At 57.8% G+C, this 16244-nt stretch overlaps 1 protein-coding gene across 1 annotated transcript in view; it reads right to left on the reverse strand.

The window, feature by feature from the left end:
* The window catches only part of MAN2B2 (mannosidase alpha class 2B member 2), a 34176-nt gene extending 20086 nt beyond the window's left edge, over positions 1-14090 (reverse strand). The window contains exons 1-5 of the mRNA XM_049886787.1: positions 13886-14090; positions 11596-11742; positions 7438-7543; positions 2818-2990; positions 1096-1211 (exon numbers count right to left, since the gene is read on the reverse strand). Coding sequence (XP_049742744.1) covers positions 1096-1211; positions 2818-2990; positions 7438-7543; positions 11596-11742; positions 13886-14017 — 674 coding nt within the window. The 5' untranslated portion in view covers positions 14018-14090. The remainder of the gene's footprint in view (positions 1-1095; positions 1212-2817; positions 2991-7437; positions 7544-11595; positions 11743-13885) is intronic.
* Between the last annotated feature and the right edge of the window lie 2154 nt (positions 14091-16244).

Consider the following 16244-nt stretch of genomic DNA (forward strand, 5'->3'; position numbering starts at 1 on the left):
CAAAGATGTCACCCTGAAGACTAAGGTGCACCTGGCCCAAGCCATGGTATTTTCAATCACATCATATGCACGTGAAAGCTGGACAATGAATAAGGAAGACCGAAGAAGAGTTGACGCCTTTGAATTGTGGTGTTGGTGAAGAATATTGAAATATACCATGGACTGCCAAAAGAACAAACAAATCTGTCTTAGAAGAAGTACAACAGAATGCTATTTAGAAGCGAGGACGGTGAGACTTTGGACATGTTATCAAGAGGGACCAGTCCCTGGAGAAGGACATCATGCTTCGTAAAGTAGAGGGTCAGGAGAAAAGAGGAAGACCCTCAAGGAGGTGGATTAACACAGTGGCTGCAACAATGGGCTCAAGCATAACAACAATTGTGAGGACGGCGCAGGACTGGGCAGTGTTTTGTTCTGTTGTGCATAGGGTTGCTGTGAGTCGGAACTGACTGGATGGCACCTGACAACATGTCCTAACCCTGGTACCTGCGAACATGACCTTGTTTGGAAATAGGGTCTTTGCAGATGTTAACAGTTAGGTTAACATGAGCTCGAACTCGAGTAGGATGGACGCTGGTCCAGACTAATGTGCTTACAAGAGGAGAAGAGACAGACACAGAAGAGGTTGTGTGACTGGGGTGATGCGGCCACAAGCCAAAAAACACCTGGGCCACCAGAAGCTGAAGGAATCCAAGAAGGATCCTCCCTTAGAGCCTGTGAAGGGAGCACGGCCCTGCCAACCCCTTGATTTCAGACGCCTGGCCTCGAGAACTGTGAGAACACGCCTCTCTGTCGTTTGAAGCCACCGATGTGCGGTAATTGTTGCAGCAATCCCAGGACACTCATACAGTGACCTTGGCCACGTCCCCTCTCCAAGCCTGGGTTTTCTCATCTGTGAAGTGGGGTTAATGATGCTATCCACTCTGAGTTGCCGGAAGGCTTAACAATGGGAAACCTCACACGGGAAGCCTAACAAGCTGCCGTCACAAACCTGCCCAAGAACTGCTGAAATTGGGGCCTGCGTAAGCACAGCCTGCAGAGTCCCTGAGGTGGGTGCTGAGACCCAACAGGCAGGGCACCTGGAGGGGCACGGACCTGTTGGAGAAAGGGATGTGGGCAGGGGTGCAGTAGCTGTACTGGTCCATGACGTGCGTGAAGCTCTCCTGCTGCTCTGCCAGGGACAGGGACCCTCGCCACACAAACTGCAGCTCCTGCAAGAAGGGCGAGTGACAGTGTGAGGGCTGGGCCCCTCCCTCGGATGGTTCACAGATGAGGTCTCCCTCCCTGAGCTCCCAGATCCACAAAGTCGAGGCACCTGCCCTCTGGGAGGGGCCGTGTGCTCATTCAGCCCACCCTGCCAGGGCCTCCAGGAGGAGTCCTCTAACTCTGCTTGAATGCTCCAGGAGCGGGGAGCTCATCACCTCTCTCAGTCTATTTTTTAAAAATGATTTGTTTATTTGTGTTGTTGTTGAGGAGATACACAGCAGAACATACACCGATTCAAGTTTCTACATGTACAATTCAGTGACATTGATTACAGTCTTTAAGTTGTGTGGCCATTCTCACCCTTCTTTTCTGAGTTGTTCCTCCCCCATCAACTACTTACTCTTTCAAGATGTTGTCAGTTTGATCCCATATAGATAGTTCTTAAAAGGCTACAATCCTCGAGACAGACATTCTTTACTTGTTAAACTATTGTTTGGTTTTAAGATGACTTCAGGGGATATTTTTGGCTTAAGATTTAAAGATTATCTCAGGGCAATAGTTTCAGGGGTTCATCCAGTCTGTGGCTCTAAAAAGTCTGGATTCTATGAAAATTTTAAATTCTGTTCTGCATTTTCTCCCTTTTGATGAGGATTCTGCTAAAGTCTCCCGGTCTATTTTTAGTAGCTCTGATGGTTAGGAGCTCAAGGTTACAAAGCGGGGATAAGGTCCTGGTTCTGTCTGGTGCTGGGACCACACACAGGTCCTTGGAGCTCTCTGTGCAAGGTTCCTGCAGACGCAAATGCAGGGAACAGGCAGCACACAGCGCCCCCTGCAGGTGAACGAGCTGACACGCAGGCCTGTTCAGTGTGGCAGCGGGGTGACTGGATACAGTGTTACTCTCCTGGCCCACTAGAGCCCACAGCCACTTCTGTAAACTGCCTCCTGGCAGGCCTCCGGCTGCACTCCGGGCTCGAGCACACAGGTGGGGGTCGGGGCAGAAGCTCAGGCTTCCCACCCAGGCCTCATCCTCACCATCAGTGCGATCCCGGCAGGTTACTTAACTTTCTGGGCCTCAGTTCCTCTATCTGTAAAATGGGGATAACTGTGACAGTGCCCGTCCCCTAGGGCAGCTGTGAGGAGTCAAGAGGAGGAAGGCGGAGCTCTGCTCCCCGCCAGCCTGGTGCGTGGTAGGGGCCCAAGACTGGAAAATCTGTGTTGTTGTTTGTTGCTATTATCAATCCTGTGAGAGCTGCCTGCACCCCTTAAGAGCTGGGACGTCCCTGCTGACTGTCTCCCACGGAAACCCCCGCCACTCCCTCGAGTCTGGCAATCCCGTCTACTGAACAGGGGTCTGTCCTAGTCCCTGGCAGGGCCTCCGCAGGACTCAGCCCCAGCTCCGGCCCCAGCTGAGGGCAGAGAAGGTGTCTGGAGGCAGGGGCATCCATGCTGGGCCTGAGCATGGTGGGAAGCCAGGCACGTGGGGAGGGGGCTTCCTGGTGGAAGGTGTGTGAGGCTGTTGGGACTTCCTGCATGCCCCAGACCACACGCGGACTTTCTCAAGGTGGGGCACTGGCGGCCTGTTGGTAGCGGCAGACAAGGGGTGCCCCTCACCTGGGCTTCCTGCATGGCCTCCTTCAGGTCGTAGTCGATCCGGGAGATGAGGTGGGCATCGAAGCCGGCCAGGGCAAATAGCGTGGGGGTCGTGGCGGATGCCCCAAAGGGATCGACATGCCAGGAGAACCGTGGCCGGATCCCGAACGTTTCATAGAGAAAGCTGTGTCCTTCTGCAAAGAGAGCCAGAATGCTCCTTAGAAGGGAGGATGGTGAAACTTGGTCTTATGTACATTGGACATGTTATTGGGACCAGTCCCTGGAAAAAGACACCATGCTTGGTAAGGTAGAGGGTCAGCAAAAAGAGGAAGCATCTCAATGAGATGGACTGACACAGTGGCTACAACAATGGGCTCAAACATAGTGACGATTGTGAGGATGGCGCAGGATTGGGCAGCGTTTCGTTCTGTTGTACATGGGGTGGCTGTCACGGCCAAGTCGACAGACCCTAACAACAACTAACCAGACGTGGCACGCTTATCCCTTTCTGCCAGAGATTTGTTTTCTTAGTCTGTGTGGCAGCTAGAGTGGGTGTGGACCATAGATACAGCCAATATGATGCGTGACTTAAGCCTGCTTGGGGATTTCAGGGGAAATTCCCCACCTTAATTAAAAAGAGACAGTTGGAAAGAAAGCCCCTTTTCCCTCTTTCCTGCTTGAACATGGCTGGGGTGGTGACATGATGCCTGGAGCTGTGGCAACCGTCTTGTGACCATGAGAGGAAGTTCAGGAAAATAACAGAGATATCATGGAGCTGCCTGACTGGCCCCCAAACTATCCCCATCTTGTTAACTAAGCAATACATGTCCGTAAAAGCCACTGTTACTCAGGTTTTCTGGCACTCCAGTAGAAGGCATTCCTGAGGAGATGTTTAATGACAGAAACTGTAATTCTCTCCTTCTTCCTTTTAGTAACTGAACCACATGCTCCCTCTTTTAGCAAGGCACATGACCTCCCAACCAGACTACCTTGCAGCTAGTGAAGTCACATGACTCCATTCTGACCAATGAGATGTGAGCAGAATGAAGGACTGCATTCCCCAGTCTCCCTTGCAGCCAGTGGAGGCCATGTGACTAAGTTCTGACCAATGGGATGTGAGCAAAAGAGATGAACTATATCTCCCAGCTTCCCCTGCAGCTAGAGGCCATGCAGCCACATTCTGGCTAATGGAATATGAGCAGAAGTGATGTGGCAATTTCTGGATCATGCTCTCAAAGAGAGGCTGCCTAACCCTAGCCTTGTCCCCCTTCCCTCCCTTTCCCCCTTCTCTGGGGCTGGAATGGCAATCCAGCGGAGTGAGCCAGCCTCTACCATGGGACAAGAGAGCACCCTAGGTGTGGCAGAGCAACAATATGGAAGGTAGTGCCTAGATCCCTGCACCACCCCGTGGAGCAGAGCCATCCGATTGCCCGCGATGGCCCACAAGGGCAAACTTCTACAGAGAGAAAGAAACTTTCCCTCTCTTTGAGCCGCTGGTATTGGCCCCTATTAAAGAAGGCTAACCAGTACAATGACCAGGTCAAGATGCACCTGGCAAGAGTGTGCAGGGCAGAGGCCAGGCTGCAGGGGCCAATCGGGGAAGAGAAGGGGACACGAAGTGTGGCTGCGACCTCAGCTGGAGCGACCTGCATTCCTCCTTTGTAAAATCACATTTCAGATATTTTTGAGTTGGCTGGGAGGAGCCAGAGCACACGGAGGGATGTTAGGGGAGTCTGATGACACATGAGGGAGGGGTTACTGGTCCAGCTGATGGGAGGATGACAGCTGCGGTTTGAACAACCAGAGCAGGAGTGACGCCCAGGACAGCAGTGATGCCCAGGACAGCAGTGACCACCCAGGACAGCAGTGATGCCCAGGAGAGCAGTGACACCCAGGACAGCAGTGATGCCAGGGCAGCATGACGCCCAGGACAGCTGTGACCACCTAGGACAGCAGTGACGCCCAGGACAGCAGTGACCACCCAGGACAGCAGTGACGCCCAGGACAGCAGTGACACCCAGGACAGCAGTGACATCCAGGACAGCAGTGATGCCCAGGACAGCAGTGACACCCAGGAGAGCGGTGACGCCCAGGACAGCAGTGACACCCAGGACAGCGGTGACGCCCAGGAGAGCAGTGACACCCAGGAGAGCAGTGACGCCCAGGACAGCAGTGACCACCCAGGGCAGCAGTGACCACCCAGGACAGCAGTGACCGTCCAGGACAGCAGTGACCGTCCAGGACAACGGTGACCACTCAAGACAGCAGTGACCGTCCAGGACAGCAGTGACGCCAAGGACAGCAGTGACCACTCAGGACAGCAGTGACCACCCAGGGCAGCAGTGACCGTCCAGGACAGCAGTGACCGTCCAGGACAACGGTGACCACTCAGGACAGCAGTGACCGTCCAGGACAGCAGTGACGCCAAGGACAGCAGTGACCACTCAGGACAGCAGTGACCACCCAGGGCAGCAGTGACCACCCAGGACAGCAGTGACCGTCCAGGACAACGGTGACCACTCAGGACAGCAGTGACCACCCAGGACAGCAGTGACCACTCAGGACAGCAGTGATGCCAGGGCAGCAGTGACACCCAGGATGGCAGTGACCACCCAGGACAGCAGTGATGCCCAGGGCAGCAGTGACCACTCAGGACAGCAGGGATGCCCAGGGCAGCAGTGACACCCATTATACCAGTGATCACCCAGGACAACAGTGACCACTCAGGACAGCAGTGACCACCCAGGACAGCAGTGACACCCAGGATAGCAGTGACCACCCAGGACAGCAGTGACACCCAGGATAGCAGTGACCACCCAGGACAGCAGCGATCACCCAGGACAGCAGTGACGCCCACGACAGCAGTGAAACCCAGGGCAGCAGTGACACCCAGGACAGCAGTGACCATCCAGGACAGCAGTGACCACCCAGGACAGCAGCAACCACCCAGGACAGAAGTGACGCCCAGGATAGCAGTTACCATCCAGGACAGCAGTGACCACTCAGGACAGCAGTGAAGCCCAGGGCAGCAGTGACACCCAGGACAGCAGTGACCGCTCAGGACAGCAGTGATGCCCAGGACAGCAGTGACCACACTGGATAACAGTGACCACCCAGGACAGCGCAGGTAAGGGCTGCTGAGGCGGGGCTGAAGTTGGTCTCCCTTCTCTCGGCCTGGACTCCCCTCTTTTCTCCACTCCTGCTCAGGGGGTCCTGACACCTCCAAAGCCCAAGCTGGGCTCCCCCGATCCAGAGCAGGGTGGGATGGTGGGTCTCCCTTCGCAGCTTCTGCTGTTCCAGGTTTTGCTGAGACCCGCAGCTCCGCGAGGGGGGTGAAAGCCCCCACCCAGGGCAGCTGGCCACAGCAGCTCCTCATAATCCCGGAAGTGCTGAGAACAAACGCTTTTTCCCTCTTGAGAAATGTCAAGTCTAAAATTAAGGTGGGTGTTGGGTGTTGGTGTGCCTGCAGAGAACAGGTGGTGAGGAGGGAAGGTGAGAACAGTGAGCTCCTTGGCAGGCCTGATGGCCACCTGGCCAATGGTGGGCAGTCGGAGAGGGTGCTGGGGATGGAGAAGCCACAGGGGGTGCTGGGGATGGCGGGCGGCCTGGGGGTGCCGGGAATGGCGGATGGCCAGGGGGTGCCGAGGACGGCGGGCGGCTGGGTGGTGCCGGGGATGGCAGGTGGCCAGGGGGTCCTGGGGACGGTGGGTGGCCGGGGGGTCCTGGGGACGGCAGGTGGCTGGGGGGCCCTGGGGGAGGAGATGTGCCCAGAGAAAGGTCAGAGGCCTTGAGGCACGGCCCTAAACCCACCCACCCTGGTCCCTGCCTGCAGACCTCCTTCTTCTTCCCCTGTCTAGGGCTCGACTCTCAGCAGGTTCAACCAGGGACCCCGAAGTCCAGCGTGACTTGCCCACACACCTGAGAGCCCCTCACCCACTGTGTGTAAGGTGAAGCTAGATCTCTGAGAACATCGGAACGTGTGGTTTGAAAAGGCCTCACCGAGGGTCCAACGCGCGCCCCGCCTACAGCCCTACACGCCCTCTTCCCCTCCCTGGGACCACACGTCTGACGCAGAGAGGCCAGGCTGACCGGGCTTGAGATCTGACTCTACTACTCGTGCATGCCAATCCTTGCATCACTCTGTGCCTTAGTTTCCCCATCTAAGAAACAGGGCTATGAACAATGCCACCTGCTTCCAAGGTGTTCAGAGGCAGCATGGCAGCAAGATGATAATGAATTTCCTGAGTGTTTACTGGGACCACACACACTGCTCAGGGGATTTTACTCGCATTAGCTCAATTTACTCCTCACGGCAACTCTTTGAGGTGGGTGCTGCCACCAAGCTCATTTTATGAACGAGGAAACTGAGGCCCAGGGGCTACTTGCCTTGCCCAGAGTCACAGGCTGGGATCAGCAGAGCAGGACACGCCCAGCCTCTCTGGCTCTAGAACCCTCTATCCCTGGACTCCATCGCCCCAGCGCAGGTGTGAGCATGACACCAGCGGAGAATCACTGCTCGCTCACTGGCCGCGGTCCCCCACTACAAGGGCGGACAGAGCCAGAACCCCGGTCTTCAGACACCCTGCCCCAGCCCAGGTGGAGGTGCTGAGGGACCCTGAGTGTAGGGCTGTGTGGCCGAACCTGTAAGCTGTAGGATTTGGTCATCAACGTGGGTCACGGCCTCGTCATGCATGACCTGGCCTCCGAGGACGAACTCCAGGCGTCCCGTGTCCAGGAGCTTGCGGACCTTGGCACAGGCAGGCAGTGAGAAAAAGAGAAGAGTCAGGTAACAGCCCTGGGGATGGCTGGGTCTGTGGGGGGCCTGCTCCCCTTAGAGCACCTCATCCTCAAATGCCTGTTCTTCTCAGCCCCTCCATTGTAAGCTCTGCAAAAGCAGGGCCCTGTCTGTCCCAGTCAGCACCGTGCCCCCCACCTAGGGCAGCACCTGGGCATGGTGGGCTCTTGACATTAAATATACCTGTGTCTCAGTTGTACTTTTAAGATGATTTCCAACTTATAGAAGCGCTGCAAGAATAGTACAAAGAGCCCCCGTACAGCCTTTATGCAGGTTCACTGGCCGCCGACATTCTGCCCTAACACTCCCCCTTCTCTACGTACCTACGGTGCTTCTCTCTAAACCATCTGAATAATAAGTCAGCAGGATCGTGCCCCTGTGTCCTGAATACTCCGCTGTTTCCTAAGAGCCAGGACAACTACCGCCACAGGACAGTCAAACATCCGGAGGCTTAGCACGGATACAGCACTGCTATCTAACTCACAAACTTGTTTCAAATTTCGCCAACAGTCCCACTAATGTCACTTTTCTGGGGGCAGGATCCAATCGAGGGTCACTCATAGCATTTAATCATTTCTCTTTAATATCCTTTGCTTTGGGACAGTTCCTCCGCCTTTTTCTTTCACATGACTGACACTTTAAAAGATCACAAGCTGGTTATTTTGTACAATGTTCTTCAATTTGGGTTTGTCTCATGATTCAATGATACATTTTTTGAGTCTGCGAATGGGAAGTAGGAAGGTTTAATGATGGCCAAAGAATGTGGGGTATAGGAGGCTCCCATGCCCCTCAGACACTATATTTTGGTTTGTTTCCGAAAGGTGCAGTATCTGGAGTTCACTAACTCAACACAAGTTGAATGAGGACCTACTTACTACATGCAACCCCCTCTCTGAGCCCCAGGGCTACAGGCGGCAAAGGACAGAAATTGGAACTGTACCATGGAAGTTCTTGACCAGGTCTTACCACCATCCTTACCACCATCACCTCCACCACCATCATCACCACCCTCACCACCGCCATCGCCACCACGACCATCACCACCACCGCCACTGTCACCACCACCGCCACCGTCACCACCACCGCCTCCACCACCGCCACCGCCACCACCATGACCACCACCTCCATCACCACCACCACCACCTCCATCACCACCACCACCAGCACCACCACCAGCACCACCATCACCACCACCTCCATCACCACCACCACCACCACCTCCACCACCGCCACCGCCATCGCCACTGCCACCGCCACCACCATCACCACCACCTCCATCACCACCACCACCACCTCCATCACCACCACCACCAGCACCACCACCAGCACCACCATCACCACCACCAGCACCACCACCACCTCCATCACCACCACCACCACCTCCATCACCACCATCACCACCACCACCACCTCCATCACCACCACCACCACCTCCATCGCCACCACCGCCACCACCATCGCCACCACCGCCACCACCATCGCCACCACCGCCACCTCCATCGCCACCACCGCCACCACCATCGCCGCCACCGCCACCACCATCACCACCGCCACCACCGCCACCGCCACCACCATCACCACCACCTCCATCACCACCATCACCACCGCCACCTCCATCACCACCACCACCACCTCCATCACCACCACCACCTCCATCACCACCATCACCACCTCCATCACCACCACCACCACCTCCATCACCACCATCACCACCACCACCATCACCACCACCACCACCGCCACCGCCACCACCATCACCACCACCTCCATCACCACCATCACCACCGCCACCTCCATCACCACCACCACCACCTCCATCACCACCACCACCTCCATCACCACCATCACCACCACCACCACCGCCACCGCCACCACCATCACCACCACCTCCATCACCACCATCACCACCGCCACCTCCATCACCACCACCACCTCCATCACCACCACCACCTCCACCACCTCCATCACCACCATCACCACCTCCATCACCACCACCACCACCTCCATCACCACCACCACCTCCATCACCATCACCACCTCCATCACCACCACCACCTCCATCACCACCATCACCACCGCCACCACCATCACCACCACCACCACCTCCATCACCACCATCACCACCACCACCACCACCTCCATCAGCACCACCACCACCTCCATCACCACCACCACCTCCATCACCACCATCACCACCTCCATCACCACCGCCACCACCATCACCACCACCACCACCTCCATCACCACCATCACCACCACCACCACCACCTCCATCAGCACCACCACCACCTCCATCACCACCATCACCACCTCCATCACCACCACCACCACCTCCATCACCACCATCACCACCTCCATCACCACCATCACCACCACCACCGCCACCACCATCACCACCACCACCACCTCCATCAGCACCACCACCACCTCCATCACCACCACCACCTCCATCACCACCATCACCACCTCCATCTCCACCATCACCACCACCACCACCATCACCACCACCTCCATCACCACCACCACCACCTCCATCACCACCATCACCACCACCACCACCACCATCACCACCACCTCCATCACCTCCATCACCACCTCCATCACCACCATCACCACCACCACCACCACCATCACCACCACCTCCATCACCACCTCCACCATCACCACCAGCACCACCACTTCCACCTCCACCACCATCACCACCACCTCCATCATCATCATCACTACCATCACCACTATCACCATCACTTCCACCACCTCCACCACCATCATCACCGCTAACACCACCACCACCAGTCAGCCACACCTCGTTGAGGGAGGTAAGGGTAGGGATGGGGACAGGCAGTTGGGCTTGGTAATGTCCCATAAAGAGGAGAGTACTGCCCACGGGACACTCCCGAAAAGACAGGCTTGGAGTCCCACCTATCCCTCGTGAGCTGTGTGACCACAAGCCAGCGGCCTGCCCTCTCTGACCCCATGCCTTCTCTGTAAAGTTGGGTAACAACCCTACCTCACAGGGCTGTAGTGAGGATTCAGAGAGGCAATGTGTGAGAAGTACCAGCCAGACCCTGGCCCAAGGTGCACGACCATCCAATGCCAGGTTGCTCTGCCTCGGCAGTGCACTTGGCCAACACCCTGCTCACCTTCTTAGCTGTCTACCTTGAGCAGGGGCCCTGCCTCTCTGCGTGTTACCTCCTGTGACTGCTCTGAGGAAGGTGGGTGCTGGGGAAGGGACATGGACAGAGGCATAGCAGGGTAATGAGTGCCCGGGGCAATCTCTAAGTCGCACCCCGCCCCCAGTTTCAAGAGGAACTGACTCTGATAGTGGCGACACCTCAGCAGAAATGTTTCTCCCTCTTGTCTGGCTGCCTCAGTCAGGAACCCTTCATATTTGTGGTGCCTCAGAATGTCATTCTGTGCATCGGCTGGTGCTCCCTTGGCTTTCGCCCGGGGGCAAGCGGCCCCCTCTGTGCCCTCTCTCACTATGTCTCTGGACATGGAGCCCCTGCATCCTGTTTTGGGTGCTCACACTACACTTCCATCCTTGGAATGGCCTCTCTAGGAGGTGGGGTCTGCAGTCATGGAGGTGGCAGCGGCAGGACCGGGTCTGGCTGCCCAGCCATACAGCAGGGACTGTAGGAGGCGATCCCTGCCCACTCTCAGCACATGGGGACATCCCGGCCCAGGAACTGTCTCACCCTCATGATTCACCAGCTCCTGTGCCCACAGGGACTGGGCAGAGGAGGGAGTCGAGTGTGGGGCTCAGAGCCCGGGAGCGTCCAGCCTTAGGAGGTGGCCGCCTCTTGGTGATGCAGGCGGCCAAAGCTGAGGCATTTTCAGGAATAGCCAGAAGGCCAGGGCTCAAGAGTCTCTCCTGGGTGTGGGGCTGGCCAAAACTTGTCCTTCCCTGATTTAAGTAAGCCCGGGGCGGGGGGGTCTGCTGCGGCTGCCCCCGCGGCTGCCCCCCCGGCCACCCCATGAGGGCCACCCCGGCAGCCAGTCACCTGGCGTCTCTGCTCGTCTGAGGCGACGTGGCTCCACCACAGCCGGAAGAACTGCTGCTCCACAGCGATGAAGGTGCGCTGCGGCCTGCGGGTCAGCTCTTCCACGACAGAGGTGTAGACATTGGCTGCGTAGGCCCGCATGCTCTCCTGGGGACAGGCCACCACAACACCGCCCTTGAGGGTCCCCAGAGCCCTCGGGCCCCAAGGGCCAAAGGAAGATCCGGGCGAAAGAGTGTGCCCAGGGCCCTGTCCTCCCAGAGTGCATGGCGAGGGCTGGGCACAGAGAGACAGCGTGACCTGCTCCCTTGGGGGACAGCACAGGACACAGGGATGATGGGGGGGCCAGACAGCTTCCTGGGGTGGGGGGTGGGCAGTCTGGGACCTGTGGTGGGAATGGGGATCGCACAGGCAGTCCCAAGGGTGAGCGGACTTGGCCCAGTGACCCCAGAGAGGCCACCCCCCTCAGCTGGGAGCTCTGACGGCTGCAGCCACAGCCGCTTCCGCTCGGAATTTCAGGGCCTGCAGCAGAGGGGGCCAGAGAGCCCGTTAAATAAATGGAGAGACCTCGGGTTATTCCTGAGTGACCCTGGGCAAGGAGCAGCCCTCTCTGGGCCTCAGTTTCCTCTTCTGTAAACTGAGCACGGCGGCAAGCTCCCCAGCCCTCAGCGTCTCCATCTGAGTGGGTCGCCCACAACCCCAAGGCTCCCCAGTGCACCCCAGGACCGGAGCTGACACTCAGCATCAAAGCCTCCCCCCCCCGACCTCTCTTATTAACATCCTGCAAAGTTAACTGTGTCCATAGTCACAGGGGTTTCTAGGCACTGATTCAGGTCTCTCCTTCCTCATCCCAGAAAAGCGCTGGAGGCCTGGGTAACAGCACCCTTTACCTGCCCCAAGGCCTAAGGAAGCAGAGCTTTCTCCTCTTTCTGCACTCATGTCAGTCATTCGTTCACAAGTGCTCATGGTAATCTGCTCAGATCAGGTGGGGGAGGGTCTGTGCTGATAACGAGAAGGTCTGGTCTGTCCATGGTGACAAGTGATAAAGGACATACAGGAGGGAGGGGGCTGGGAAGGCCTCGCCAAGAATGCCACTGAGTCACATCCTAAAGGGAGACAAGGGTTGAGGCCCGCAGACCTCTGGGAGGAAAGCATTGCAGGAATGGCCAGTGTAAAGGCCCTGAGGCAGAAGCAGCCAGGGTGCTGGAGGACGAGCAGGAGGTCAGAGTGGCTGGGGCCAGTGAAGCAGCGGGAGGGTGGGGGGAGGAACACTACTGCCTGCAGAGTTGTAGGGAAGAGAGGAGCTTCTAGATGTCTCGGCTGGTGGGCACACGGCTAACACCCGCGACGCGCAGTGACATGACGACGAAGGTGAGGGTGCTGGTCCCTCCCTCCCCTCTCACTGAAGGTGCAGAGGAGGGGTGGGAATACAGCCTCGGTGGGGCTGTCCAGGGGCTGTCCAGAGTCCCGAGGCCAAACCTCCAGCTGCCCTGGGAACTCCAGGGCTGCCTTGCTCCGGCAGCCCCAGGTGCTGAGAGCTGTGTGGAAAATCCAGCACCTCCTGTGGCTCCCAGGGCCCCTGGATGAAGGCTAGGAAGTACTGTTCTCACTCCGCAGATGGGGAAACAAGTGTGGCTCAGGAAGCAAGGCCTCGCCGGAGGTGCTGAGCAGAGCCCTGAGGTGACCACAGGGCCAACCCCAAAGTCTGTCCCCAGGGACGCTGGCTGAGCTGTCCTCCAGCCTCCCGCTCACAGGGGCCCTGCCCAGCAGCTGACACCCACCTGACCTGAAGAAGCTGATTATCACCTGACCTGCAGCCAGCCCCGCCCCTCCTGCTCCTCCCAGCTTCCCTGGGAGTGGGTCACCTCCACACTGGAGGCCCCTACCACTGGGTTTCCCCTTCCTCCCCAACCTGGAACACAGGGACCATCCAGTCAAAGTACCACCCTGCAGAAGGGAAACTGAGGCCCAGGAAGGGAGCACAACCTGCAGGGTCCCCCAGACCAGGACGGTGACAGTGGTCCAACTTGCAGGCCAGAGGCTCTTCATTTGACCTCCACCACCTCCAACTTTCCCTTCATGTGGGGAAGCTGAGGCTCAGAGCAGGAAGCCAGCAGCCCAAGGTCAGTCTCTCGACCAGCTTCGGCAGAGTCGGCGCTGGAACCCAGGCTGACTCTCCGCCTAGCTGGCTTCAGCCCCAGGTGGCTGGGTGCAAACCCACACCCACACCCGGATCCCTGCAGGGAGGAGGGGGTTGCAGCTGTGGGGCGCGGGCGCCGCCGCCGCCACCTACCTGGACCGTGTAGACCCAGCCCACGTCCATGTGGCTGTGGGGTACCACAAAGGCCCGGATGGGAACTCCGGCCCGGACCCCCTGCGGCCGCAGCAGCGCTAGCAGCACGAGCAGCCAGCGGAGCGGCCCCATCGCGGCGGGGAGGCCGGCGGCGGGGACCTGCAGAGGGGCAGGCTGTGGGGCGGGTGCCGGTCTCCCTTCCGGGTCCGCCCAGGGAGAGGCGGGGCGGCGGGCCGGGCCAAAGCCGGGGACAGGGTGCCGCCCCCGGGGACAGCGGGGAGGGGCCCTGGGCGCCTGTGCCCCAGGGAGGCGCCTGGGGACACTGGCTCCGCCCTCATCTCCGGTTTCCTGGCCGTCTAGTCCAGCCTTGGAGCTGAATCCCAAATGCCACCTACCCCGGGAAGCCTGCCAGATTTCCCCCAACCAGAGGAGACCTCCCCACCCCGTGTGGTGGCCCTTGGTGTTACCTGCACATGACCACCCTGAGCCTCTGCTCCTGCTGAGTAGCCGGCCCGATGGCCCTCCCCATCCCAGGAGCACGCCCTGTCTGGGCTTGTTAACTCTGGGGTTGTTAACTCGGTTAAAAGGGAAAAACTAACCTTGTCACCTCCCACAGCTAGTGAGGAGCCAAGGTTCCCTGGAGATTTCAGAATTAGGCCCGGGTTGTGTGTGGTGACAGGGGGCAGGGTCTGTGACCTTCGAGGCTCAGCTCAGCACCCATAAGATGGGTGGGAGGAGATGGGAGTAGAGTGAGAGGATGCAGGCGAAAGCTCTCCTTCCCCTCTGCCCTGCCAGCCGCGCTGGTTGAGGGGAGGGTGTTGCCTGGCACCCTGTCTGTCCTTCCCCGAGAACAACAGTTTGTGGGGTTAGGTTTGCTGTGGAGAACCAAATGGCTGGGCCTCCAGCTGGGCTCTCCATGGGTCAAAACCGTGGCCCCAGCCCCGACCCTCACATCTAGGCAGTCTCACCAGCATCTGGCTTGGAGCCGGAGGGTCAGAGTTTACGTTCAGGTTTGGTCCCTTTTCCATAGAGGCGAACTGTCTTCTCACGTTGTTGTTGTTAGCTGCCGACCCATGGCGATCCACATGTGTAGGGTAGAACTGCTCCGTAGGGCTTTCAAGGTGTGACCTTTCAGAAGCAGATAGCCAGGCCTGTCTTCCGAAGAGCCTCTGGGTGGGTTTGAACTGCCAACCTTTTGCCTACTAGCTAACATTTGTTGAGCACTTACTTCTAGGCAGCCTTTGGAGCACTTTACACGTGTTAACTCAGTCACTCTTCTCAGCAGCTCTGTGTGGGGAGGACTCTTAGTCCATTTTACAGATGGCAGCAGGGGAGATACTTACCCCAAACCCTACAGTTAGTCAGTGGCAGAGCCAAGTTTCACAGCACAGCAGCTGAGCCTTCAGCTGGCTTTTCCATTGCTTTATCAGGCCACAGCTCCCAGATGGTACAGCCTGTAACAGGGCCAGTGGACCTATGGCCATGCGCCCACCGCTGACCTCCTTGTTGCAAAGTGGGTTCCTTGACCCGGGGGGATGCTGTGTCTTCTGTGGGGCCATGTGGTCTGGAGGAAATTAGCAGTTGTGTCACAAACACAAACACTAAAGCAGCTGGTAGAGAGGCCACGTGGAGCAGAGAGGGGCTGAGGTCTCCGGCCAACAGCCAGCACCTTGGGAGCAGGTTCCCCAGCCTTAATCAAACCACCAGTGTGTGCAGACCCTGCCACCATCTTGACTACAACCTCATGAAAGACTCTGAGCCAGAAACACCCAGCTGAGCCGCTCCCGAATTCTTCACCTGTGGAAACCAGGATGATAATATTTATTGTTTTAACCATAGTGGTCAAATAAATAAATCAGTATTCCACTTTCCCCAGTGACTGGTTACCAGGGAAGGACTGCGGGAACCATTCCCATATGCCACATGGTGGGATAGAGGCCTTTTCCCAGGGACACCGTCCCTCCTCCTATCAATGGGCTAGGGTCTGGAGAGCAGTCGGGAGACCCTGTATTCTCACTGGGGCACTGCCCTCAGGCTCGCTATCGCCATCTGTGGGTTCTTCTAAGATCCAGGCTGAATGTCACCATGCCAGCTGTCCGTCTGATTGTCCCCTGGGGCTGCCGTCTTCTAGCACCCACCCACGGCTAGCGGTGGACTTTGCTGCCAGTCCGACTTTGGTGCTTATGACCACAATCGCACCAAACTTGGTCCTGATGGTTAGTGCATCTGCCTGGCCTCTTGTTTCTGTATCATGTTATTCTCACCTGCCACCATCAGCCCTGGCTGCAGAGGACAGCTCCATCTCTGGGCCTCTGTGCAGTGCTGGTGCTCGGCTGATGGTGTCGCCAGCCCTGCACCG

This window comes from Elephas maximus, chromosome 5, assembly GCF_024166365.1.
Source record: "Elephas maximus indicus isolate mEleMax1 chromosome 5, mEleMax1 primary haplotype, whole genome shotgun sequence".
NCBI classification, from domain to species: domain Eukaryota; kingdom Metazoa; phylum Chordata; class Mammalia; order Proboscidea; family Elephantidae; genus Elephas; species Elephas maximus.